Source organism: Nesoenas mayeri, assembly GCF_963082525.1.
Source record: "Nesoenas mayeri genome assembly, chromosome: 2".
NCBI lineage: Eukaryota > Metazoa > Chordata > Aves > Columbiformes > Columbidae > Nesoenas > Nesoenas mayeri.
Window position 1 is genome coordinate 156761082 of NC_137543.1, and position 24847 is coordinate 156785928.

Genomic DNA, 24847 nt, shown 5'->3' on the forward strand with positions numbered 1-24847 from the left:
TTGATTGTACCAGCAGGCTTATAGGCAGCATCAAGTATATTTTTGAGATCTTTTAATAATGAAACTGAAGGTTGAGCAAGTTCTATAATGAGATTGTAATAAGTCTGGTTCTGTAGATGTTTAAAAAGAAAAAGGTTTCCTTCAATCGTTTACTTCCCTCTGCTACTAAAAGGTTGGGTTTTTTCACCTTTGCATCACTTGTGGTGTTTCTGTTGCACATCTGTTCCATACATCAGGGTCTTTCTGCCTTTACTCTATACATATCTAATATAACAAGTAAATAAGAATAAAGTACACATTGACTTCTTTTTTTATAATGAGCAAAAGAAAATGTTATAGAGGGCAAATGCAGAAAATATTTTCACCTGTTACTGGTTGCTCAATTGAAAAATCCTCTTATAAATCTTTTAAATCCAAGTCAATTTGAGGCCAGAGTCAATAAGATAGTGAGTTTCTTATTTTAGGCTTGTTAGTGTTTAGAACTACTGAAATTAACTCTAGCTAGCTGGCGTCTGCCTTGCTTAAAGTGCCATATAATTCGTTTTATCCAAACCTGGACGTAGAATTTGCTCAACTCTTACAAGTAATAAAGACTACATTGAAAAGTAGTGTTCAGAGGGCATAAAACCGCTTTCCTTGTAGATATTTCTGTGAATTGGTTCTTACTTGCTGTGGTTTCCTTTGCATGGGGCTACTACCCTGTTTCCCTGAAAATAAGACAGGGTCCTATATTAATTTTTGCTCCAAAAGGTGCTTACTTTTTTACATGTATAACTGCGTGGACACTTTTTAAATTGACTTTTAAAATGAATTGTAACTAGGGCTTATTTTTGGAGTACGGCTTATATGTCGGGCATCCTGAAAAATCATGCTAGGGCTTATTTTTGAGGTAGGACTTATTTTTGGATGAGCAGGGTAGCTGAACCTTAGGTATTGTAGCTTATACTTAGGCACAACTAAACTTTTACTGCTCTGCTTATGACTTACGGTTCAGAAACAGTGGCAGCCTGTGCTTTTGCACACCTGTTAAAAAGATCTTTGCAAACAGCTTTCACTTGTGCAAGCGTGGTGTGAACATTAATTCGTTAGTAGTGCTGGCAGCACTAATTGAGCCTTTTCATACCTCATTCCTGTACCATCTTCCAGGGTGAGGCTGTGGACAGATGTTCATTTAACAAGACATCTGTGCTGGTTTAGGATGTCGCTGTATCCCAGATGTTCCACCGCTTTTTAAGGTTATTGGCCCAGTTTTCTATATTTAGTAGCATCATCGTGCTCAGCAGTTTGCAAAGTGTAGGAGGGACGGTGGTTTCTCCCTTGGACCATCTAGAGGTTTTGGCATTTGAGGAAGAGGCGGAAACTGTGGAGTGGTTCGTGTGTGTGCACATTCTCATCAGAATGAAACAAAATGCGCCGGATTAATAAGGTGGTGGTGAATTCTGAACAAACTGTCACCTCATTTGGTTGGTGGCCACTTCAAGAGAACTTGGAGAATCTGGTGCCTGGCGGTAACTTGCGGGTCATCATAAACAAGCGGCCTGGTGGTGACGGGCAGCTGAGGACAGTGGCTTTGTCAGTTAATTCATGGGGTCCCAGGACATGTTGGCCCATCGTCTTATTCATGATCACTTTGTGGAAAGAATAAGTAAGATCCTAGATGTGCTTTTGAGCTACGTTGTGCTTGTCAGGTTGTGGCGCTGTTGCTACCACCCTTAAGAAAATAAACAAACAAACAAACAAATGAAATAAAAAACCCAAGCCAAACCAACCAAACAAAACCAAAACCACCACACATGCAAATCCAAACATACAAAAATGTCATACATTAAAGAAAAAGGAAAAAAAATGAGTGTTTGATCACTGTCAGGAGACTGAGACCATTCCCCATGTCCCCTGGTGCTGCTCATTGTGCTGCTCTTGGTTCCATTTGGCAGAAGCCGCTCAATGAGGCTTTTCCCCAATGCCCAGTGAGGACCTAACGCTCTACTGAGCCCTGCAAAAGGGTTTTCTCGTCTCCTTTTCCTGTGGGTTAAATTGAATTAGTTGCATACCTGGAGAAAAATGATGAGATTTTTGTTTACTATGGTATATTTAAAGATGGAGATTAATGAAAGGCATTAACTAAGAAAGGTAATTAATAACAAATTTAGGAGTAGGTCACAAAGGATTTTGATAAATGACTCAATTTTATGCAAATACAAGTAAAATTATTCAAATGGAGTGCCATATACGTAAAAAAGTATAGTTTTGTCTTTTGTTGACTCGCTTTCATGAAACGCTGAATGTGCTTCAGACACTTAAAGAAGTTATATTTCCCTCAGTGGATCTGTTCTTTTAAACATTAATAGATGTGCTTTTGTTTCTTCTTTTTCAATTGAGCTCCATTGTAGGCAAAAGGCGAGTGAGGAAGCCAATTGTGGGAGCCTTGGCAGCAGCTCAGCTGCGTACCCAGCCCGCTGCCTCTTGTACTGACTAATATTTATTGTTGTTTTCTTGTAGAGTCCATGTTGGTTGGGCTCTGCCCGTACATTTTGTTCTTGGTTTGTGAGCTGTAGCAGATGCGGCTCAGCTGTGCTCGGCATTTCTGCCGTTGTGAGCTCATGAGGTTTCTGCAATGAGATGTAAAAGCGTGATGTGGTTACCCCTCCTAGGAAGAAAGTTTGGGATCATAGAATCGTTCTGGTTGAAGAGACCCTCAAGATCATCGAGTCCAACCATAACCCAACTCTAGCACTAACCATGTCCCTAATAACCTCATCTATGCGTCTTTTAAACCCCTCCAGGGATGGTGACTCCACCACTGCCCTGGGCAGCCTGTTCCAACGCCTGACTACCCTTTCCAGGAAAAAATTTTTCCTGATATCCAATCTGAACCTCCCCTGGCACAACTTGAGGCCATTTCCTGTTGTCCTGTCACTTGTTACTTGGGAGAAGAGACCAACCCCCTCCATGCTCCAGGCTCCTTTCAGGCAGTTCAGAGATCAGAAGGTCTCCCCTCAGCTCCTGTTCTCCAGCTGAACCCCCCAAGTCCCTCAGCCGCTCCCATCACTCTTGTGCTCCAGCTCCTCACCAGCTCCGTTCCCTTCTCTCAACTCGCTCCAGCTCCTCAAGGGCTTTCTTGGCGTGAGGGGCCCAAAACTGACCCCAGGATTGGAGGTTTGGCCTCCCCAGTGCCCAGCACAGGGGGACGGTCACTGCTCTGGTCCTGCTGGCCACACCAGTGCTGGTACAAGTCAGGATGCTGTTGGCCTTTTTGGCCACCTGAGCACATGCTGGCTGATGTTCAGCTGCTGTCGACCAACACCCCCAGGTCCTTTTCCCCAGGCAGAATTGCAGAGGGTTTGCTGCTGTTGGGTGCAGCAGTCGTGTCGCATCCTCCTGCAGACGGTGAACTTGAGAAGAAAAGTGAAGTTCCAGAAGGAGAACAGAGCACAGGTTGCTTTGTCCACTTTATTTAAGACAGAGTGGAACAAGTAGATAGAAAAATAAAACATTTACAAGGTTTGTCAGTGGAAAAATCTAGTGTTATGCAAACCAGCCAAAAGCCTTATGTACAAAACCATTAAATGTATAAATTTAATGCAAGTAACATTAAACAATCCGTTCTTACTACAAATGTTGATTGCAACGATTAGGTATGCTGTATGGCCTTCCCAAATGGCATTTTCTGTGGAAACATTAAATTATAGTTGTCAGTATGGTGTATATTTCACCGTTTTGTGACTTGAATTATTTTTTTCTCTAAGCCAAACATAAATTTGTAGTCTGTAAAATCTGATGATGATGAAATTAATGTAACTAGCAAAGATAATTTAATGATATAATCCGGTATTTTTTCCACCACCACTTCAGTTTTGTTTAAAACCTGCACGGCATTATTAAGGCTTTTTGTAGAATATTTGGGGGAAGGGAATGGTGAGAAAACACCAGACATGGTTATATCTTTGGCTGAAAGAAGCAATTATGTTTAATTAATTGAAAGCTCTGATTTTCTTTAGCGTTAAATAGGTTGCTAAAATACGGTAGGGAGTTCAAGGAGTGAATACTGCTCTTGTTTTAAACAAAATGTTTCAAAAGGCTTTGTGAGGTACTTTGGTGTTTAATACATGAAATGTAGTTTTAATAGAAAATCTAAAGCTGTATGTAAATTATTAAATAAGCATAAACAATCATCATCTTCCTCTGGCCGGTGACCTTCACATACAGGGTTGTGTTGGAGAATCCAGAAATGAGGCAGTTGTGAAGAAGCAGAAAGATCATTTACATTTGTGATGATTTCAGGGTAAAGCTGGTTTAGCACTAACTTGTAGCTTTGCGCTGCGGATGGGTAGTTGGGAGCAGAGTAATTGGGATGGGATTTGGAAATAATCCCTGTTCTTAGCCGGTTGTGCTTTGTAAAGCTTCTGAGCATTCCTGCACCAAGGGCAGTGATTTCACCCACCTGCAGTCCCGTTCCTGATGTGCTGGGATGGTGTGGAGAGATGGAAGAAATGCAATACTTAAATGCTGTTGTTTTCTTACCAACCGTGTTGTTTTTCTGAGTGTTAGAAGAGTGTTACCTTTTCTTGCTCTGCTTTGATCTCATAGAAACATTTTGGTTGGAAGAGATTCTCAAGATTATTGAGTCCAAACATTAACCTGTCTCTGGCACTAAACAATGTCCCTAAGAACCTCATCTATGCATCTAATGAGGTACATGAGCCAGCGTGTGCCCAGATGGCCACGAAGGCCAACAGCATCCTGGCTTGTACCAGCACTGGTGTGGCCAGCAGGACCAGAGCAGTGACCGTCCCCCTGTGCTGGACACTGGGGAGGCCAAACCTCCAATCCTGGGGTCAGTTTTGCGCCCCTCACGCCAAGAAAGCCCTTGAGGTGCTGGAGCGAGTTGAGAGAAGGGAACGGAGCTGGTGAGGGGCTGGAGCACAAGTGTGATGGGAGCGGCTGAGGGACCTGGGGGGTTCAGCTGGAGAACAGGAGCTGAGGGGAGACCTTCTGATCTCTGAACTGCCTGAAAGGAGCTTGGAGCATGGAGGGGGTTGGTCTCTTCTCCCAAGGAACAAGTGACAGGATGAGAGGAAATGGCCTCAAGTTGTGCCAGGGGAGGTTCAGATTGGATATCAGGAAAAATTTCTTCCCAGAAAGGGTTGTCAGGCATTGGAACAGGCTGCCCAGGGCAGTGGTGGAGTCACCATCCCTGGAGGGGTTTAAAAGACGCATAGATGAGGTTCTTAGGGACATGGCTTAGTGACAGTATTAGGTTATGGTTGGACTCAGTGATCTTGAGGGTCTTTTCCAATTAAAATGATTCTCTGATTCAATGATCCTATTCTATCCAATGAGTTTGATTATCCTTTTGCTCTACTCCCCACTCTTCATTCTGGATGGGAATGAATCTGTGCAGTGATCTCAGATGCTACTGAAACATTCACGTCCTTCCCACTTCCAGAACACGTGTCCACCTTCCAGCAAGCTCACCGGTCACCGTACACATGGATAGGCTTTTGTAGTGGCTGAAGGGAGGAGTGTAAGAGAGTTTCTTCTGGTCAATGTGCAGTGTATTCTCATTTAAATATTTGTGAAACTTGAGTTTTAAGAAACTACACTGGAAGCTCGTAAAGTGACAAATAACTGAAGGCCATGCTGGCTTCCATCTTGCCTAAGAAGGATTTTACTTATTTTGTGAGTTATGTGTATGTTGTCACTGCTTATGGATGAGCAGGGAGGGGAAGGATAAACTGGTATCCCTGCGGTTTTCACTGTCCCTTCTATTTTCAGTATTGTCCTGAAGACATTTTGTAGGGTTGCCAAGAAAAGTCCATTTGTCCATCATCTCTCCTCACTTTCCTCTTCCTTCTGTCTCATTTTTGAGAGGGTTTTTTTTCAGGCTTTGGTTTGAGCCTCATTTAAATTCTTCTTTTCCCCCATCCCAGAGACAAAACTGGTCCAAGCACAATTTGAAGGGGTCTTCTTGTTTGTGGTCCAAGACAGTGACTCCTCTAGCAGGAGAGCAGCACATGTAGACTCAAAAGATGGTTCCAGTTCTCTGCACATTGTCCTCTTTGACCCATGAGAACCAAAGGTTTTGCATGGTAGAGTTTATTTCATAGCCCATTTTGCAGATCCTAGCTATGCAGAAATAGTTTGAATAGATTTAAGCATTATAAGAGGTTCTACAAAACGAGGAAATGCTGCTTTTGGAATGATTTAATGACTTAACCAAAAAAACCACCTTCTTCCCCCAACATAGAACTAAACCCAAGCCTTTCAGAGTCCTCTGTGAAAGAGGAACCGGAGCGGTTTTCTGTTTTGGGGGGGCGGGGGGTGTCTATTTGCCGGCCTCCCCATTCACGGCCCGTTGATCGGGTCAGTGGTTGCCTGGGAGCTCCGGGGCGTCAGAACCACCGAGGTGCCCCAAACTGCTCCGAATTTGTGCGCTTGGAATCAGCGGCTCCCAGGGTCTCCCGGGCTTTCCGTCAGCACGCGGGCCAGTCGCCAAGTAGCCTGAAAATTTGGGAGGCGAGGTGCCAAGCTCTTGGCTCCCTTTCAAATGGGCTGCTGAACAGCTGGGAATCTGGATGCTTGGACTTCTCACCAGCCCACCGCGGTAGTTGCTGAGGAGCCAGGCAGGGAAAATAAGCTGGAATTTGTGGTGCAAACCTCTCTGCTTTCTGTCAGACCTTGGCTGGAATTGAAACAAGTCTGCTAGGTGTTTTAGTTTTGACGTGCTGTCCTCACCTGATGACTCTTTAATGTGATGACATCTTGTCTTCTCTCATGACATTTTATTTTACGTCTCAAAATATTTGTTTCACTGGAAATAATACGTGTTTCAGTGTAATTCCTCCACCATCATTATTGTTCTATGGAAATTTCTTCCAAGGATGCTCGGAATGGATTGACGTCTATTTAATAGTGTGTGTAACTACTGGCCAAATTTGGATTGTGTTCTCTCACATCTAATGTGGAGCCAACGGGATGCTCGTGTCTTAAAGTCTTGCTGATTTAACATTTTTGGACCAGCAAAAGTTTGTTATTGTATTTTTCTTGTGAGAATAATCAGAAAAACTTGAGGCCAACTGGAGATTCAAATATATGTTGTTGAGAACATTACCTACAACAGGAAACAAGGGGAGAAAGCTTCTGATTTGTACCACACTGCAATCATGAGTTAGCTTAAATGTTTCATAACTTAGTGCTGGCGATTACACTTCAAAATGAAATGGTTTAAATACCGGATGAAGTTAAAACTTTGAAATTTTAGGAGGGCTTTCAGCTTAAAAAGAGTTTTCCTTTCTTATGTTTGCAGGCCTCGGAGTAGAGGAAAAACTGCAGTGGAGGATGAAGACAGTATGGATGGTTTGGAGGCAGCAGAAACAGAAAACACTGTGGAAACAGGTAATGAGAATGTAGTGTTGATGCCGTCTGGATATTGCTTCTCTCTTGGAAATGCATTTAACGACGCAGGACTTCGCTAGACAAGAACAGTTACTTTAATTTGGTAGTAGAAGATGTGCATTTGCACAGATATAAAAGCAAAACCACCTATATTATTTAAACCCATATTAATTAAAGCCATTTGAACCTATTGCTTTCAAATAGTGTAATGGGAATGCCTTTGTAGTGTGGTTCTTTGTAGTGTGGTTCTGCTCTGCCCTGGTGAGACCACACCTGGAATATTGTGTCCAGTTGTGGCCCCTCAGTTCCAGCAGGACAGGGAACTGCTGGAGAGAGTCCAGCGCAGGGCAACAAAGATGCTGAAGGGAGTGGAGCATCTCCTGTGTGAGGAAAGGCTGAGGGAGCTGGGGCTCTGGAGCTGGAGAAGAGGAGACTGAGGGGTGACCTCAGTAATGTTTATAAATATGTAAGGGGTGAGTGTCAGGAGGATGGAGCCAGGCTCTTCTCGGTGACAACCAGTGATAGGACAAGGGGCAATGGGTACAAACTGGAACACAGGAGGTTCCACTTAAATTTGAGAAGAAACTTCTTCTCAGTGAGGTTGGCAGAGCCTGGCCCAGGCTGCCCAGGGGGGTTGTGGAGTCTCCTTCTGTGCAGACATTCCAACCCGCCTGGACACCTTCCTGTGTAACCTCATCTGGGTGTTCCTGCTCCATGGGGGGATTGCACTGGATGAGCTTTTGAGGTCCCTTCCAGTCCATAATATTCTGTGATTCTCAGTGATTCTGTGGTTAGGTAGACACTTTTCTGTTTTTTCAAGTCTGTATGTAACAAAAATACAGGCTCTGAAGCAGTAGCTGCTATTTTCAGAATACCTGCCGAAATCTAGTATTACGTATTGACCTTCAGCTAACTTCAGATTCTATACCAAAGGGATAACGGGGATAACCAAATGTTAATGCTTCCTACTGCTGCTTAGAAAACAAGATAAATCTCTGTTCTCGCTTTTGTAAATATTTGTTCCGATAGTACCCAAGCGCTTCAGTTACCAGCGGGATCTCGTTGTACCGGACCGAGGGCTGTTGTAACAGGCTGTGATTTCTGTTCTGGCAAGTTAAGAGTCTAAAGAGACAAACATGAGCCAACACACAAGCAAAGGGCCGTGGTGAAGACCTGTCATCCCTTTGCCAGGCACATGTCGTAGCCATTTGCCTCTTTCTAACCAGGGACTGAATATGTGTAGAAGGATGAAACCTGCCAGGAATGATAAAGCCGTGGCCAGTTAGCAAAAGTCTGTTGGTTTAACAGAAATAAAGCTTAAAAATGCATCGAGACATCAGGGTTTATAAATTTAATTAAGTGGCCTTATATGTCTAATGAGCAACGTGGTGCTAAGAGCAGAAGCTGCTGGTCAGGGAGGCAATTGCATGGAAATGCCGCCGGGTTGAGGGAATCGTTGAATTACTCTCATAGCTGGTGAGTAAAGGAGGTAGAGTTGTGAAGTCCTTGAAGACAAGAACTTGTGCTTAGTGTAGATGCGTGTGGAGAACAAGCAGAGCATCTCAAAAGGGCCATTTTGCAGCATCATCTTATATAAGCCATACAGTAATATGGTTGTGGTACAGAAAGCTGTAGAAGAGGAGGCCTCTGGGCTTTGCGGAGTGTCATGAGTGTTTAGTCACAACTTGTGTTGAGTTTAAGCATTGTTAATGCTTTGTGGAAGGAGTCTAGATTAAAGCTTAACACAAAAATATCTCATTGTTTTATTCTGTCTGTTGTTTTTCTTCCCATGGTAATAAGGTGCTGGTGGTAGTGAACTTGGATGGTCGTTTGCAGGTTCTACAAGTAGGTGATTATCAGTTACTGAAGTTGAAAGCGAAAAAGTTGTAGCAGGCATTTGTCTGTAGAAAAACAGAGTAGGGGAAAGGACAGTGGGTTCTGATTGTGTCCTGTATTTGACTTATTACTCATTCTATCCCATGTACTAGAAACAGCCTTATGAAAATCAGCAAAGCGGACAGACAGTGTGATTATAAGTGGCAAGTATTGTAAATTTTAAATATGTTTAAAAAAAATCAAAAAGAAATCCAAATGTAACAACTGCTGGTACGCTACTGTGTAGGGAATGTAGTGACAGCTGTAATTCTTTGGCTTTACATATCATTATTAACAACACCTTCAGTGCCGCGTCCAGGGTGGTTTTGCAAACTGTTCTCTTAAGTGAGAAGAAGCCCAGTAAAAATACATAGGTCTGAAATCCCATTCCTACAGGGGGAACCAGAACAGACATAACAGAGCATTATTGTCTTGAGCAATTTGATAGAGCCAGAATTGCAATTACATTATTTTAAGAGTTGAACACCATGTGACTCGAAAGAGGTTTAATTGTATTAATTGAAAAGGCTGCTGCCTCTAAAACTTACTTGAAGCGCTTATCTGTGTTATTAATAAAGTGCGGGAGAAGGAGTAATCCTGGTTTGCTGCTCCATGTGAAACTGAGTTAATCAATTTGAATTGTATTTGTGTTCTAGTTTATGAGTTTTTACTTTGACTAAGAAGGGGTTTTGTTTTCTTGCAAATAGTGGACTTGCCAGCAATTTGCTGTAGTAGTTGGCAGACTGAAACATAATATAGTAATAGGACAAAACAGCCTGAGATCATCTGAACATACAAAAATGCTTGACATGCAGCTTCTGACATATTTCGAGTCTCTGTATTTCTCGCTTCTTTTCCTTTAGTTTCATTCATGTGTCGAGTATCATCAGGAATTTTTCTACTGTGTGAAGTTCTTGTTTCTTGTTCACTTGAGTTTGACAGGTTGTTTCTGTTTTATTTATGGAGTCTGGCGATCCTGGTACTCTTTTGTGAGGCACTATTTTAATAAAATGAGAGAATCCGTGTTATTAATGTTGTATTTGATATAACGAACGCTAGTTTTAGGGAAAGAAGCAATGTGGGAGGAATGAGAACTCTCCTCACAGGGAATGAAAAAGAAGATATAATCCCACCTAGAATAAAGATGTGTTTTCTAGCCGCTGGATCTTTTCTGGGGGAAAAAAGCAAGTTGAGGGAGGGGATGTATGTACTAAATACACATTATTTCAATTTGTAATGTTAACAGAAATGTTTGCTCAGTAGAAAAAGACTAAAAACCCTTCCTGAAGTGTGTCTGTAGTAGCGCTAAGGCACGGCTGTTTTAAGGACAGTCCAGGAAACGAATCGCTGCCCTTACCAAACTTCTGTGATCTCACATGTAAAGAGCGTCAGAATTACAGCAGAGCAAGGTGAGCCACGAGCTGCTCTGCTCGTTCCAGCCAGGCCGATGTTCCCCGCCAGCTGCAGTGATTTCGGAGTCCTGCCCGTTTTCTGCCCGGTGCTACGTTCGCTTTGGTATAAATGAAGGTAGAATTCTAAAGCTGGAAAGAGGGAAGGATTTGGAATTGGCAAAAGGAAATGTTGGACAAGGGAAGTGATCCTTCCCCTGTACTCTGCATTGATGAGGCCACACCTGGAGTGTATTGTGTTCAGTTCTGGGCCCCTCAGTTCAGGAGAGATATTGGGTGCTGGAGCAGGTCCAGAGAAGAGCAGCAAAAGTGGTGAAGGGACTTGAACACAAGCCCTATGGGGAGAGGCTGAGGGAGCTGAGGTTGTTTAGTCTGGAGAAGAGGAGGCTTAGAGGTGAGCTCAGCACTCTCTAGAACTACCTGAAGGGCAGTTCTAGCCAGGTGGGGATTGGTCTCTTCTCCCAGGCATCAGCAATAGGACAAGGGGCCATGGGCTTCAACTCTGCCAGGGGAAATTTAGGCTGGAGATTAGAAAGAAATTCTTTATGGAGAGAGTGGTCAGGCATTGGAATGGCTGCCCAGGGAGGTGCTGGACTCACCGTCCCTGGAGGTTTTTGAACTGAGATTGGACATGGCACTTAGTGCCATGATCTAGTAAATGGACTGGAGTTGGACCAAGGGTTGGACTTGATAATCTCTGAGGTCTTTTCCAACACAGTCGATTCTGTGATTCTGTGAATTTGGAAAAAATACCCGTTTGCAGCCAAATCAACTGTTTTGTAAAAGATGGGGCTGGCAGCAGGTTCTGTGGAATAAGCAGTTTCAGCTTCTCATAAACCCCAGGACAGACTCTTTTCCTTTACCCACCAGCCCTGTCTCTCCTGCTGGTTTCTTGGGTCCTGCCTCAGTGACCATTTTCCTTCTCAGCTTCATACTGCTCTTCCCATCTCTCCCTTCATTTTTCTCCTCAGTGATTCCCAGCAGGGATGTGTCACTGGTATCTCTCTGTCCAGCTGATGTTGAGCTTACCCAACCCTCCCATCATTTTAGCAGCATCACAGGATGGTTGTGGTTGGAAGAGACCTCTGGAGATCATCTAGTCCAACCCCCCGCTCAAGCAGGGCCACCCAGAGCTGGTGGACGGTGTCCAGATGGCTTTTGGGTATCTCCAAGGATGGAGATTCCCCAACCTCCCTGGGCAACCTGTGCTCAGTCACCCTCACAGTTAAAAAGTGTTTCCTGACATTCAGAGGGAACCTCCCGTGTTTCAGTTTGTGCCCGTTGTCTCTGGTCCTGTCAAGACATTCCAGCCATCACCACCTTCCACCTTTCCAGCGATCAGTAAGGCAGAGTTTATTGTAGAATAGTGTGTTCTCTTGTAAGTCCCCTCATGTTGCTCCTCTCCATAAGAGTAGTTTTCTTCTGATGAGTCTCTGTAATGGCCAAAAAACACCCAAAACACGAAAGTTTGGAAAAGATGTGCCCATGTGTGAACACCTGTATGCAAATATAAAATTGGTAATCTAAAGAAAGAAATAACAAATAGGGCCTGGTAAGATTATTGTGGGTTTGGTGGCCCTTTGCTGTAATATGAATGGAGCCTCAGCTTCTGCTTCTTTTTCCCCATCTTAGTTTCAGCAGTTTTCTATACTTGGTATTTTCTTGGTTCTGCATTTAAATTGACTGAAACTGAGTTCTGTGTGTTAGTTCTTTGGTTATCCCATCTCTTTTTGAGAACACTTGTAAAATGTTCAACTCCTCCTAGAATCTGTAACCCTTCCCGTCTTTGTATCACTTAGAAATCTTAATATTCAGACTCCCATCTGGGATAAGTGCGATGAAATAAGTTTATTTCAATTGCTGAGTCTTTTAGGAAACTCATAGTGTATCCGTCAAGTGTTCCATATACTATCTATACCATGTCAACCTATTCTTAAAATAAACTGATAATACATAAACTGTATATTATTCTATCAACGGATAGCTCCTTGCCTGAGTTATTTTCATTAGTATTGTTATTTTCAGATGCAGTGACGTTGCTTGGCCAGTTAGTTGATTTGCCTTCCTCTAACCAGCATCTTTTGTCTCGGGGCAAAGCCCAGAACCAGAAACAAACGCTCCTCCGTGGAGGAAAGTTCCTCGTGAAGAAGCTGCCAAGGAATTCTGAACTAATTCAGAATCTCAGCAGCTTTGAAACAACCTGAAAAGCACTTGTCCCGAGAATAAAATTACTGCAATATCCTACTAGAGAAAATAAGAACCGCCTTTAGTACCGGTATGAGTCGTACTGAACAGAACGTCCCGCTGGGACAAGTAAAATACACCTGAGAGCAAGTCCTGGTTTGAGTGGATCAATGGCCAAAGCTCTTGTCAACTTCTTAACAGCAAAGACCTTTGAAAATCCACTTTGTGCTTTTCAGACAGACCATTTGGCCTCATCACCATGTTGCTTGTAACTTCTAAAATTAATGAAAGAAAGAATTGACACCACTGAGGACATTGCCTGTAGATTAAAATGATCCATAAATATTTGGGGCAAATATGTGCTTAAAAATGCCCTTAAATAGATTTTAAGGCAATTAATATTCCCTATACTCATTATAAAAGGAGTAGTTCCTTCTTTGTTGTGCAGCTGACTCCTACCTGTCTGGCCACTTGAAAAAAACAGCAGAACTGAAGCATCTTGTTATTATTACAAGCATTTTATTATTTTTCTTTGTATTCTGGTAAATCGTTTGTAATAAGGAAACCAGACACAACAGGATGTTATTTGGTATTTGCCTTAAAATCGTTACAGGCTTACCTGATAATAACATTTATAATTTGTGCTTCAAATGGGCCATTTAGCTAAATCTCATTTTTTCCTCTGACTGATATCTCCGTCTCAGGTGTTTTGAGGGTAGGTAGAATATTTTGTAGTAGGTGGAATCCGTTATCTCCAAATAACCTCACTCGGGTTTTTCATTGTGGATGTTATTTCTGAAATGCAACCTCCTATTTTTTTTTTCTTATTTATTCAATACTGCTTTTGTAATCCTGATCTCAAACGACGCTTTGTTAAACATGATCAAGAGGTTTTGGAAGGAGTTTTCAAGGATCCAGAATATTTCACGTTACCGTTGTTGCCGTGATGTTAGTGACACGATGAGGGAATTTGCGTTTACATGACCAGTCAAGTAGGTTGGAATAGCAGCGTGTATCTTGTGTGTCATACGCTCTTTTCCTCGCTGGAAATGGTGCTTTCTCTGTATGTTTTAGTTCTATGTACCCATCTTAATTTTTGGTAGCGCTGTGTTGCACTTTGGTAGAAGAAATATTAGAGAAATTGAGACCCCAATCCCACCTCATTAAAATCACAGTGTGAGCCAGGTTTGCTTTGGAGTCCCATAAGCATCTGCCCTGGTAAAACTTTTCCAGGTCAGGGACAAAACAAGAAGAAAATAGCAGGTAAAATAAACTTATTTAGGATAATAAAAGACATACCCACCTGCAAGGCACTGAAGACTGAGCATACTCTTCAATTCAGTAGTAGTGCACATAAAAACATTTGGCAGGTGGAAATCACAGAATCCCAGAATGTCAGGGATTGGAAGGGACCTCGAAAGCTCATCCAGTGCAATCCCCCCATGGAGCAGGAACACCCAGATGAGGTTACACAGGAAGGTGTCCAGGCGGGTTGGAATGTCTGCAGAGAAGGAGACTCCACAACCCCCCTGGGCAGCCTGGGCCAGGCTCTGCCACCCTCACTGAGAAGAAGTTTCTTCTCATATTTTTATTTAAGTGGAACCTCCTGTGTTCCAGTTTGAATCCATTACCCCTTGTCCTATCATTGGTTGTCACCGAGAAGAGCCTGGCTCCATCCTCCTGACACTCACCCTTTACATATCTGTAAACATTCCTGAGGTCACCCCTCAGTGTCCTCTTGTCCAGCTCCAGAGCCCCAGCTCCCTCAGCCTTTCCTCACACGGGAGATGCTCCACTCCCTTCAGCATCTTTGTTGCCCTGTGCTGGACTCTCTCCAGCAGTTCCCTGTCCTGCTGGAACTGAGGGGCCACAACTGGACACAAGATTCCAGGTGTGGTCTCCCCAGGGCAGAGCAGAGGGGCAGGAGAACCTCTCTGACCTACTGACCACCCCCCTTCTAACCCACCCCAGGTACCATTGGCCTTCGTGGCCACAAGGGCCCAGTGCTGGCTCATGGTCACCCTGCTGTCCCCAGGACCCCCAGGTCCCTTTCCCCTATGCTGCTCTCTAACAGATCATTCCCCAACTTATACTGGAACCCGGGAAATCACCATCCTAATTCTGTATAAACAAAAATCAGCTCTGAAATAGCTGTTACTACCTGAGCAAGCGCTACTGCGGTTCTTCCGAGAATTGCAGTAGCTTTTTTTAAGTCAAACAAGGAAATAAAATTCTAAGAATCGCTGGCAAGGGGATCAGGCAAAAAAAAACATTAGTGAAGTGGGTGTTTTTTTTAGTGTTGCTTTGTAAACCCACGGTGTGATGGCACTTTAAATGCCACGGGCAGTTCTACTTCCCCTTCTCCAAAAGGCCGAGCTGCAATGGGGACAGTACAGGAAAGTCAAAAATAGCTCCTGTGCGGGGATCAGTTAAGGTAAAAGACTTCGGCCTGAAATGATACGACCAAGGAGGAATTTAATAGGGTCCCACAAAACAATGAGGGGTACGGAGAAAACCATCAGGGCACGATGACTCATTTTGTTTTGCAACACGAAAATTAGGGGACATCAGGTTACGCTCCGAGCACAAAGGTGTGTTTGCACTCGGCATCTGCTTAATTTATAGAATTCATTGCTACTGGGTGTGTTGAGTGTGACAATCTTGACACGGGTTGCAAAAAGACCTGAACAAATTCATGGAAAAATAATCAGCTGAGTGCTGTTGAATAGCAGCCCTGGCTTAGGAAGTTCCTCGGTTGTGGATCACTGGGAGCTGCTTGTCCATAATATGGTGTCTTTGGGGTAGAATGATCATAATTGTAATTTAAACGGACCTACATTGAAAACTGGATTTTTATTTTATAACTGGTACAAAACTTGCACAAAGATATTCTCCGTGCAAAATGTATTTAACAAATAGGAGTTCTGTTAGATTGAAAAGTATCAAAATATGCTCTGAAATGTACAAAAAAAGAATGATCTAGGCTTTCTTCTCATCTCCATAGAACAACTGTCGCAGTAAGTAAATCACTGCCATGTCCTTCAGGTAGGAAAAAAATAGATAAGTGGTTTTAAAAGCAGATAGAACATATGCAACACTTGCAAAAAACCCAGCAAAACACTTCTGATGCAGTTGTATGTTTTGTTGTTTATTGTTGTGAATAAAAATTTACAGTGTCGACTTTAGATGAAGAAAATATGCCTCTGTCCGTGGAGAAATGGTTTGTGCCGGTGGTTCTTACTGCCACACTCCAACTTCAGGATGGTTTTTCTTTCCCTTTCTGTGCCATATTGTGTTTTTAGCAGGCAGGAATAGATGGGGACAGACTCCACGCAGCCCAGGCAGTGGCTGTTCACAACCAGCACCCTTGGTGTGTATCTTGAAATGATTTGGCTTGTGTGAGTCGGTCTGGAAGGACCACAGGTGATCTGCATGGGACCGGTTACCTGCAGCGGGTCCGTTTGTTCCCTGTGTTCAGCTGCTCAAACCTACACACGTGGCGTTATTGTATAGGGAAGATTTCTGCATGGGAGTGATCGCTCTGTGTCTCAGGCACTAGCAGGAAAGGTGAATTTTCAATTAAATTGTGTCCTGAACTGTAACGGAGTTATGAACTCTGACTAGTGGAAACTTGTTTTGTTCCTAAGTTGAGATGATGAGTGAAACTTGATACTTATAGAACTAGATAGGCATTTAAAATTCATAATTTACATTCCCTCGGTAAAGCTGCTTTTGATGCTTTTGCTACACTGACCTGGTTTCTTCCTCTGTCTAAGCTACTAGAAGCTGGAGCATGTTGGTGGTGGTTGTACTTCTGCAAAACCCCTTGTCCCGTTAGCTGTTTTCTGATGCAGCGCTACCCCTTCCCTTTGCAAAAATAGCAATTGTATCTGCTGGTTGAACGCTTGTTGTTCCCTCTTGCAACAGTGGGCAACAGTGGAGACCCCGGAATGTCCCTGCAGTGTTTGGTGATACTGGTGTTTGCCAGCCCACAAAACTTTCTGGTCTTACTGAAAGTTTTGGAAGCTCGTGACATTTGCTTTGCTGTCCGGCAAATTAGCAGTAAGTCTGAGTAGAGACCCAACCAGTAAACTGGTGGCTGATACGCCAGAAGACTGTGCTGCCATCCAGAGACCTGGACAGGCTGGAGAGTTGGGCAGGGAAAAATGTAATGAAATATAACAAGGACAAGTGTAGAGTCTTGTATCTGGGCAGGAACAACCCCAGGTTCCAGTATAAGTTGGGGAACGACCTGTTGGAGAGCAGTGTAGGGGAAAGGGACCTGGGGGTCCTGGGGACAGCAGGGTGACCATGAGCCAGCACTGGGCCCTCATGGCCAGGAAGGCCAATGGTACCTGGGATGGGCTGGAAGGGGGTGATCAGTAGGTCAGAGAGGTTCTCCTGCCCCTCTGCTCTGCCCTGGTGAGACCACACCTGGAATCTTGTGTCCAGTTGTGGCCCCTCAGTTCCAGCAGGACAGGGAACTGCTGGAGAGAGTCCAGCGCAGGGCAACAAAGATGCTGAAGGGAGTGGAGCATCTCCCATGTGAGGAAAGGCTGAGGGAGCTGGGGCTCTGGAGCTGGACAAGAGGAGACTGAGAGGTGGCCTCATTAATGTTTACAGATATATAAAGGGTGAGTGTCAGGAGGATGGAGCCAGGCTCTTCTCGGTGACAACCAGTGGTAGGACAAGGGGCAATGGGTACAAACTGGAACACAAAAGGTTCCACTTAAATTTGAGAAGAAACTTCTTCTCAGTGAGGGTGGCAGAGCCTGGCCCAGGCTGCCCAGGGGGGTTGTGGAGTCTCCTTCTGTGCAGACATTCCAACCCGCCTGGACACCTTCCTGTGTAACCTCATCTGGGTGTTCCTGCTCCATGGGGGGACTGCACTGGATGAGCTTTCGAGGTCCCTTCCACCCCCTGACATTCTGTGATTCTGTGTGATTCTGTGGTTAAACAGTCAAATGGTTGCACCTAAACAATAGTGGAATATTTATTCTATGTTTATGGCAGCTGCTTTGATTTTTTTTCTTTTTTTCATTGTCACTATATAACGATTATTATCTCTTAAGATATTAACAGAGATTTTAGACGTTTTTGGCGGTAGAACTCTTTCAGTATTTTCAGTTTCTGACTTGGAAAGTGTTTTCTAACTTAAAACAAACACACGCACACAAAACTTTTGGATATACTGGTGTGTTGCCTTTGCCCGATTGCCGTAGCAGAGCTCACACATACATCTGCTTGTCTTGCTGTAGGTTTACCCAAGTGGCTTGCAGCTAGAAAACAGAATTCTTCGCAACAAAAGAACATTTTGGATCTTTAGTCAGTGTTGCTTCATCACATCCCCAAAGGAATGTGTGACCGTGTAATAAAAACCCAGCTGTCAGCGTCCTTCCCAGCGCCCGGTGTTGGGGTCTACAGGGGCCCACCGGTGGGGCACAAAACCCGGGGCTTCCCCCAGTGAGATGCACGTCCCATGTGTGTCCCGTATCCAGGGAGAGGCGTCTGAGGCGGGAAAAGAGGAAATTGTCAACACAGTTATTGTTCTGAACACCGTAAATCTCTAGTAAATAAGGGGACCAAGCTGCTATTAGGAAGGTGGGTAATCCACGTAATTGACGGAGGATGGTTTGTGCTATTTGTTATTTTCTTCGATTATTCACTGCGTTCTGCTCTAGAAAGAATAATAAAAAATTATTAAGGGAATAAATTTTGAGTGCTTAAAATACAGCACCTTTCTAGAGATGTTTTTCTTAATTTGAAAAATTCCAAATTTCTTCTTAAGCAGCGTGAAAACTAAAACTTGTCTGTGCAACATAGAGCCCAGTGCATACATCTTTTTGGGGAGTGTTTTTGTTGTTTTGTTTTGTTTTGCTTTTGTGTTGTTATTTTGTCTGTCCATCCTTGGAGATGCTCAGAAGCCGTGTAGGCCTAGTCCTGGCCAGCCGGCCCCGGGTGGCCTTTGCTTGAGCTGGGGACTGGACACAGTGGCCTCAGGTTGCCCTCCAGCCTCAGCCACGTGAGTCTGTGAACAGCACACAGGCTGTGAAGTGTAGAATCATGGAATAGTTTGGGTTGAAGGGACCTCCAAAGCTCATCCAGTGCCACCCCTGCCATGAGCAGGGACATCTTCACCAGCTCAGGTTGCTCAGAGCCCCGTCCAGCCTGGCCTGGGATGTCTCCAGGGATGGTTCATCCACCACCTCTCTGGGCAACTTGGGACAGGGTCTCACCACCCTCAGTGTCAAAAATTTCTTCCTCATGTCCAACCTGAATCTCCCCTCTTTTAGTTTAAACCATCACCCCTTGTCCTATCACAACAGGCCCTGCTAAAAAGTCTGTCCCCATCTTTCTTATAGGTCCTTTCTAAGTATGAAAGTCTCACCCCTTTTGGTGACCCGTGCGAATAGGAACTTTACTTCTTGGGGATTTCTTTTAACCTTAAGAAGAAAAGTGTCCTCACTAGTCATGGGGGGAAGAACTGTGGGTGGAATTGTCACAATTAAAAAGTTTTATCTGCTATGCTTCCTAGTATTTTAGTAGGAGATAGTGACGTAAGAAAAGAACTTAGAGACATTTGGGAATTGCGTCATTAGCTTTTTTAAATTCTCATTTCCCCCCACCAACTCATTGTACATGGGCAAGACCTTCGCTTTGACAGAAATGGTCATGAAAATAGGCTGCAAAATAAAGCCTTGTATATGAATCTACAAACGAGCTTCACATTTACTAATCATTCGTCGTTCCTTCATGCCCAGAAGCTTCAAAGTAGGATGCCATAACGAAGCCTGATGAATGTTCAGTAAATACAGTGCAAAGCAGTTAACATGTTGTGCCAGGTGCTTCCAAGCACATCTCTGAGGCGGTGATGAGGGCACCTGCTGTCCCTTTGACGTGTCAGAGCTCCATCTCCCAAGCATTGGACTCAACGAAATACATAATTCTGTTCTTCCTGAATCTTCTGTTGGAAAACTTTGACGCCGTTGAAGTATGGCACACACAGCTAACGCAAACTCTGTTTTCATTCTGTTTGGTGGGCACTGTGTTTTCAGCCTTCCAACGGCATATTGAGATACCGTTTGGTTCCTTGCAGAAACAACAGCTGAGATGTTGTTTGTCTCATTTAGGATAATTTGGGTCCCCTCTCTTCTAGAGAAGCAAACAACATGGGGAAGAGCACCATAAGGATGTAATCTCATATAGTTGTTGTGTGCAGTGAAACAATCTGTGTCTCCTCACACAGTCCAGAGTTTTTGAGAATGAGTTAGCGCCCATGAACTTTGCCTTTCCAGTGTAATGGGTGCCCAGTAATGTATAATGAGATGAAAGCTGGCAAAGAATAAATGGCTTTTGCTTACTGGAAAGTTTCTGCGGGCACACAATGAAGCAGAGTTCCTTTTGTGGAGTTTAACTAGGTTTAATAAAGCCGCCAAGATGGATCAGCGCAAGGCTGGGATTTCTACTGGTCTTCCTTCAGCATGTGGGTGTCCTGGGCTGTGTTGTGGGTTTTGCTTTTAGCAGTTTGGTGCTTGCCTGTCTTACAGGTGTTTGTGTTTTGTGCTCTTTCTTGAGGCTGTACTTAGAAATTTGGGGGTTACTTGCGTAAAATGACCCTTTACACCCAACATACTTTGAAAACGCGCTGCAGTCCATTGCGGATTTCTTCACTGGACGCTGCCTGTTTCGAGAATCCTTGTCCGGGAACGATTGCAGGGATTGTTTGTTCACACATGCCAAAAACTAAGGGCGTGGGGTTTTGATTTATTCCGTTCTCTGTACAGAGACGTTTACTATTACAAAGGATGTATTACAACAGGATATTTATTTGGTGTCAAATGATTGTCGAGAATTTTATTTTTCGTTCAGGATACACTGGTGGAATGGATTTACCGTGAGCTATTTCGCCTTCAGACAGGTAGTCATTTTTGGACGTTTCACATGCTCCAAAACATTTCAGATAGAATCACAGAATGGTTTGGGTTGGATGGGACCTTAAAGCTCATCTAGTCCCAGCCCCCTGCCATGGGCAGGGACACCTTCCACCAGACCAGGTTGCTCAAAGCCCCATCCAGCCCGGCCTTGAACATTTCCAGGGATGGGGCATCCACAGCTTCTCTGGGCAGCCTGTCCCAGTGTCTTGTGACCCTCATGAGAAGGAATTTCTTCCTTATATCTTATCTAAATCTCCCCTCTTCCAGTTTAAAGCCATCACCCCTTGTCACTACCTGCCCTTGTAGAAAGCTTCTCTCCAGCCCTCTTTAGTTGTTGGAAGGCTGCTATGAGCTCTGTATGATACTGAATAGATTCACTGAAATAGGTGAAGCAATTCTGGTTTACTCCAATTCAAATAAGTATCTGTAACACCCAGTCATGAACAGGAATTTCTTATTTTGTTTTTCTTAATTTTGTGGTTCTCTTCACTATATTTTAGATGCCTTCATTGAGGGTTTTAAACATTATGCATTGTCTTCCTAAATGAGTTCACTCTAGGTTAAAGAGTAACTTTACTTCAACCTTTGTATGTCAAACACGAAGGATTTCGCCGTCTTCATGTGCTCCAGTGGGCGTATTATTTCACTATTACAGACCAAACTATGCAGTTTTATGTTCTGAGGATTTTCCTCTCTTATTATTCTTATGAATAAGATGAAAGTTTGCAGCAGGATTTGTGCATACCCACCCATCTTGCAGCTTCTTCTACCCATCCATTTCTCCACTTGAAGCCTTTATCATTTGCAACGCTTGATTATATTTTGACATGTTGCGTATTCATTTTTTTAAAGAGTGAAGGTACCTTCTGCTTAAATCTTCCAAACAATCTGTTCCTCTAGCTGGACTTCTTCGAAAGAGCTGTATGTATTGGCCTCTTAGCTCAAACCTGGGTTCTTGGGAAGCTCTAGGAGGAGTGTGACCCAGGTCCTCTGCTGTGGGGGAAGGTGCAGCAGCCTGGATGGTGACAGGAGGAGGCAGGAGTGTCTGAAGCTGGAATCACAGGATCCCAGAATGTCAGGGGTTGGAAAGGACCTCAAAAGCTCATCCAGTGCAATCCCCCCATGGAGCAGGAACACCCAGATGAGGTTACACAGGAAGGTGTCCAGGCGGATTGGAACGTCTGCACAGAAGGAGACTCCACAACCTCCCTGGGCAGCCTGGGCCAGGCTCTGCCACCCTCACTGAGAAGAAGTTTCTTCTCAAATTTAAGTGAAACCTCCTGTGTTCCAGTTTGTACCCATTACCCCTTGTCCTACCATTGTTTGTCACCGAGAAGAGCCTGGCTCCATCCTCCTGAAACTCACCCTTTATATATCTGTAAACATTACTGAGGTCACCCCTCAGTCTCCTCTTGTCCAGCTCCAGAGCCCCAGCTCCCTCAGCCTTTCCTCACACAGGAGATGCTCCACTCCCTTCAGCATCTTTGTTGCTCTGTGCTGGACTCTCTCCAGCAGTTCCCTGTCCTGCTGGAACTGAGGGGCCACAACTGGACACAAGATTCCAGGTGTGGTCTCCCCAGGGCAGAGCAGAGGGGCAGGAGAACCTCTCTGACCTACTGACCACCCCCCTTCTAATCCACCCCAGGTACCATTGGCCTTCCTGGCCACAAGGGCCCAGTGCTGGCTCATGGTTACCCTGCTGTCCCCAGGACCCTCAGTTCTCTTTCCCCTATACTGCTCTCTAATAGGTTATTCCCCAATTTATACTGGAACCTGGGGATGTGCCAAACGATGCCTGGCAGAGTCCTAGGATTTTTATCTTATTTAGGTTACAAAATCAAAGTATGGAGGAGTGCGGAATAACACATTTTATTGCCTTGACCCTTGTTCCTGTGTGTTCTGCTGGTCTCGCAGCATGTTGCTGTGAACTCCTGGCAAATCCCGACTTGCTCCCTGCAAAGGAAAGAACCAAATGGGAAGAGGATTGAAGTTCCACAGACAGCAGCAACTTGGTGGTTCATGTTTCTGAGCCAAAACTGACTTTCTAAGCAGATAGAAGCATTATCCGCTGTAAATGTGTATATTCCTGTCTAACAACTAATCCAAAGTAAAAGGACATGGCAAAAAATGTTTATATTCCCACTGTTTGGAATGAACTTTAAGCTGGCTTAAAGCGTGTCCTTCCTTCCTTCAGCTCCTCAGCCCTGTGCCAGCACAGTTGGTGTGATCAGGAATGAACTCGTGCAGGGAATCTATCAAAGTTAACACTAATATGGGAGGAAAAAACGTTTAATATACCCCAGATTGGTGTGCTGACCCCGCTGTTTGTTCAGGGATGGCAGAGCAGGTGCACAGAGGAGATGTGGGGAGAACAATGTTGTCTAGAAATGCAACTTCATCTGGAAAGGCTGTTAGTGAATAACACTCCCCCTGCCCCATTCCTCATTATCGCGCGTTTTTAGTTCACAGTGGTACATAGACATCACTTTATAAGTGTACGATTCCATGTTTTAGCTAGATGCGAAGGATGTTTTCCTTCTCTCTGAATTTTCTTGTGTCTGAGAACGTAGTTACATGGGGTAATGTGTCTATAAATAAAAATGTCCATTTGCAGCAGATGGATGCTTTTATCGCCTAAATAAATAAATATTGTTCTGATTTTTTTTTTTGTTTTGCTTTGTTTTTAACAGAAGTCAAAGAGCAATCTGCAGAAGAGGATGCCCAGACGGAGGCGGAGAGCACCAAGCAGCTAACACCAGTCCTTCAGCGCTCAGTGTCCCAGGAGTCCGCCAGCTCCACCGCCTCCGTGGCTGTGGAAGCTAAAACCAGGTAAAGGGATGGAGGGGACGGGTGCTGGGAGCCGGGTGCTGGGGTGCAGAGCGCTCGGGGTGCAGGTTTGGGACCCGCCGCTGGTGCTTCGAGGTGCTGGCAGCAGCACTTTGTGCTTGAGGCTGATGGAGGCTCAAGGTGTACAGGGAGATGGGGGTGAAAAGCACATTCCTTGAGTGTTGTCCTCAGACTACACTGGGAAACCCTTGAATTACAGTATATTAGCCATTTAAATTAAAACAGACGTAAGCGATGGGAGATAAAATGTGATTACCGAAGCTTTCTGAAGTTCCAGTTTGTGTGTCTGTGTTTTCAGGAACAAAGTAAAACAAATCTCTTGTTATTTCTACTGCGTTCTTCCTTGTTTCAGAATTTATAATATAGACAAATCTATATAAATTACCCAAAAAGCAGTGAAAGTATTCATTGCCTTATTTAAAGGAAACCAGAACACATTGTCAGTGATCACTGTTGAAACAGGATCACAGAATTCTAGCAGAGCTGCTTTGTTGAAGCCCTGATAACAACTTTTAACCCATTAGTGGGTCTTTTCCCCTGCAGAAATTGCTGTAACCAGTTTCTTGCAGTTAGGGGTGTGATTATATTTTGACAGACTTGGAGGGAATTGTCATCATCATTTTACTTTCTCCTAATCCAACACGGGTCATATTTTCCTTGCACAAAATATTACTTCATCTACTTGCTGCGTACATCATTTTCATGTTTCACATGCTCACAAACTTCATAGGTTCCAATAGGAACTTCCCTTCTTACAGACAATTTCACTTAAATAGATCTTGTGTGTACACCTGAATGAAATACACAGAAGAATTTCTGTTCTTAATGGAATTTTCCGAAGCCAGTATTGAGTTGCAGTAAATATGTGGACCAGCTTGAACCGAACAGCTGTTTTGGTTCTTTATTTGACCCTGGTTTGGATCATTTGCAGAAGTTTTAGTGCTGTTTCCCCCACTTTCTGTTCTTCTCAAGGTTACTTTCTTGCTGTTATCATGACCAGTTGATGACAGCGCTTTCCCCAGCCATGAATTTGTTTCTTAAAGGCTGGAAAAGAGTCTTCTAGAAAAACCTCTGCATTTGCCCTCAACTCTTCCTTCCAACTGGAAGTGTTGACTTTGATTAGTCAAGATTTAAAGGCTGTTATGGCCCGTTCCTTTGGCCGATCAAAGCATTAAAAAGCTAAATAGTGTTAATTTTTTATTA

At 43.9% G+C, this 24847-nt stretch overlaps 1 protein-coding gene across 13 annotated transcripts in view; it reads left to right on the forward strand.

Moving 5' to 3' along the window:
- Positions 1-24847, forward strand: part of KMT2C (lysine methyltransferase 2C) — a 202338-nt gene that overhangs the window by 45187 nt on the left and 132304 nt on the right. For all 13 annotated transcript variants that reach the window (XM_080364339.1, XM_080364348.1, XM_080364344.1 and 10 more), the window contains 2 exons: positions 7307-7395; positions 23488-23626. In XM_080364339.1, coding sequence (XP_080220465.1) covers positions 7307-7395; positions 23488-23626 — 228 coding nt within the window. The remainder of the gene's footprint in view (positions 1-7306; positions 7396-23487; positions 23627-24847) is intronic.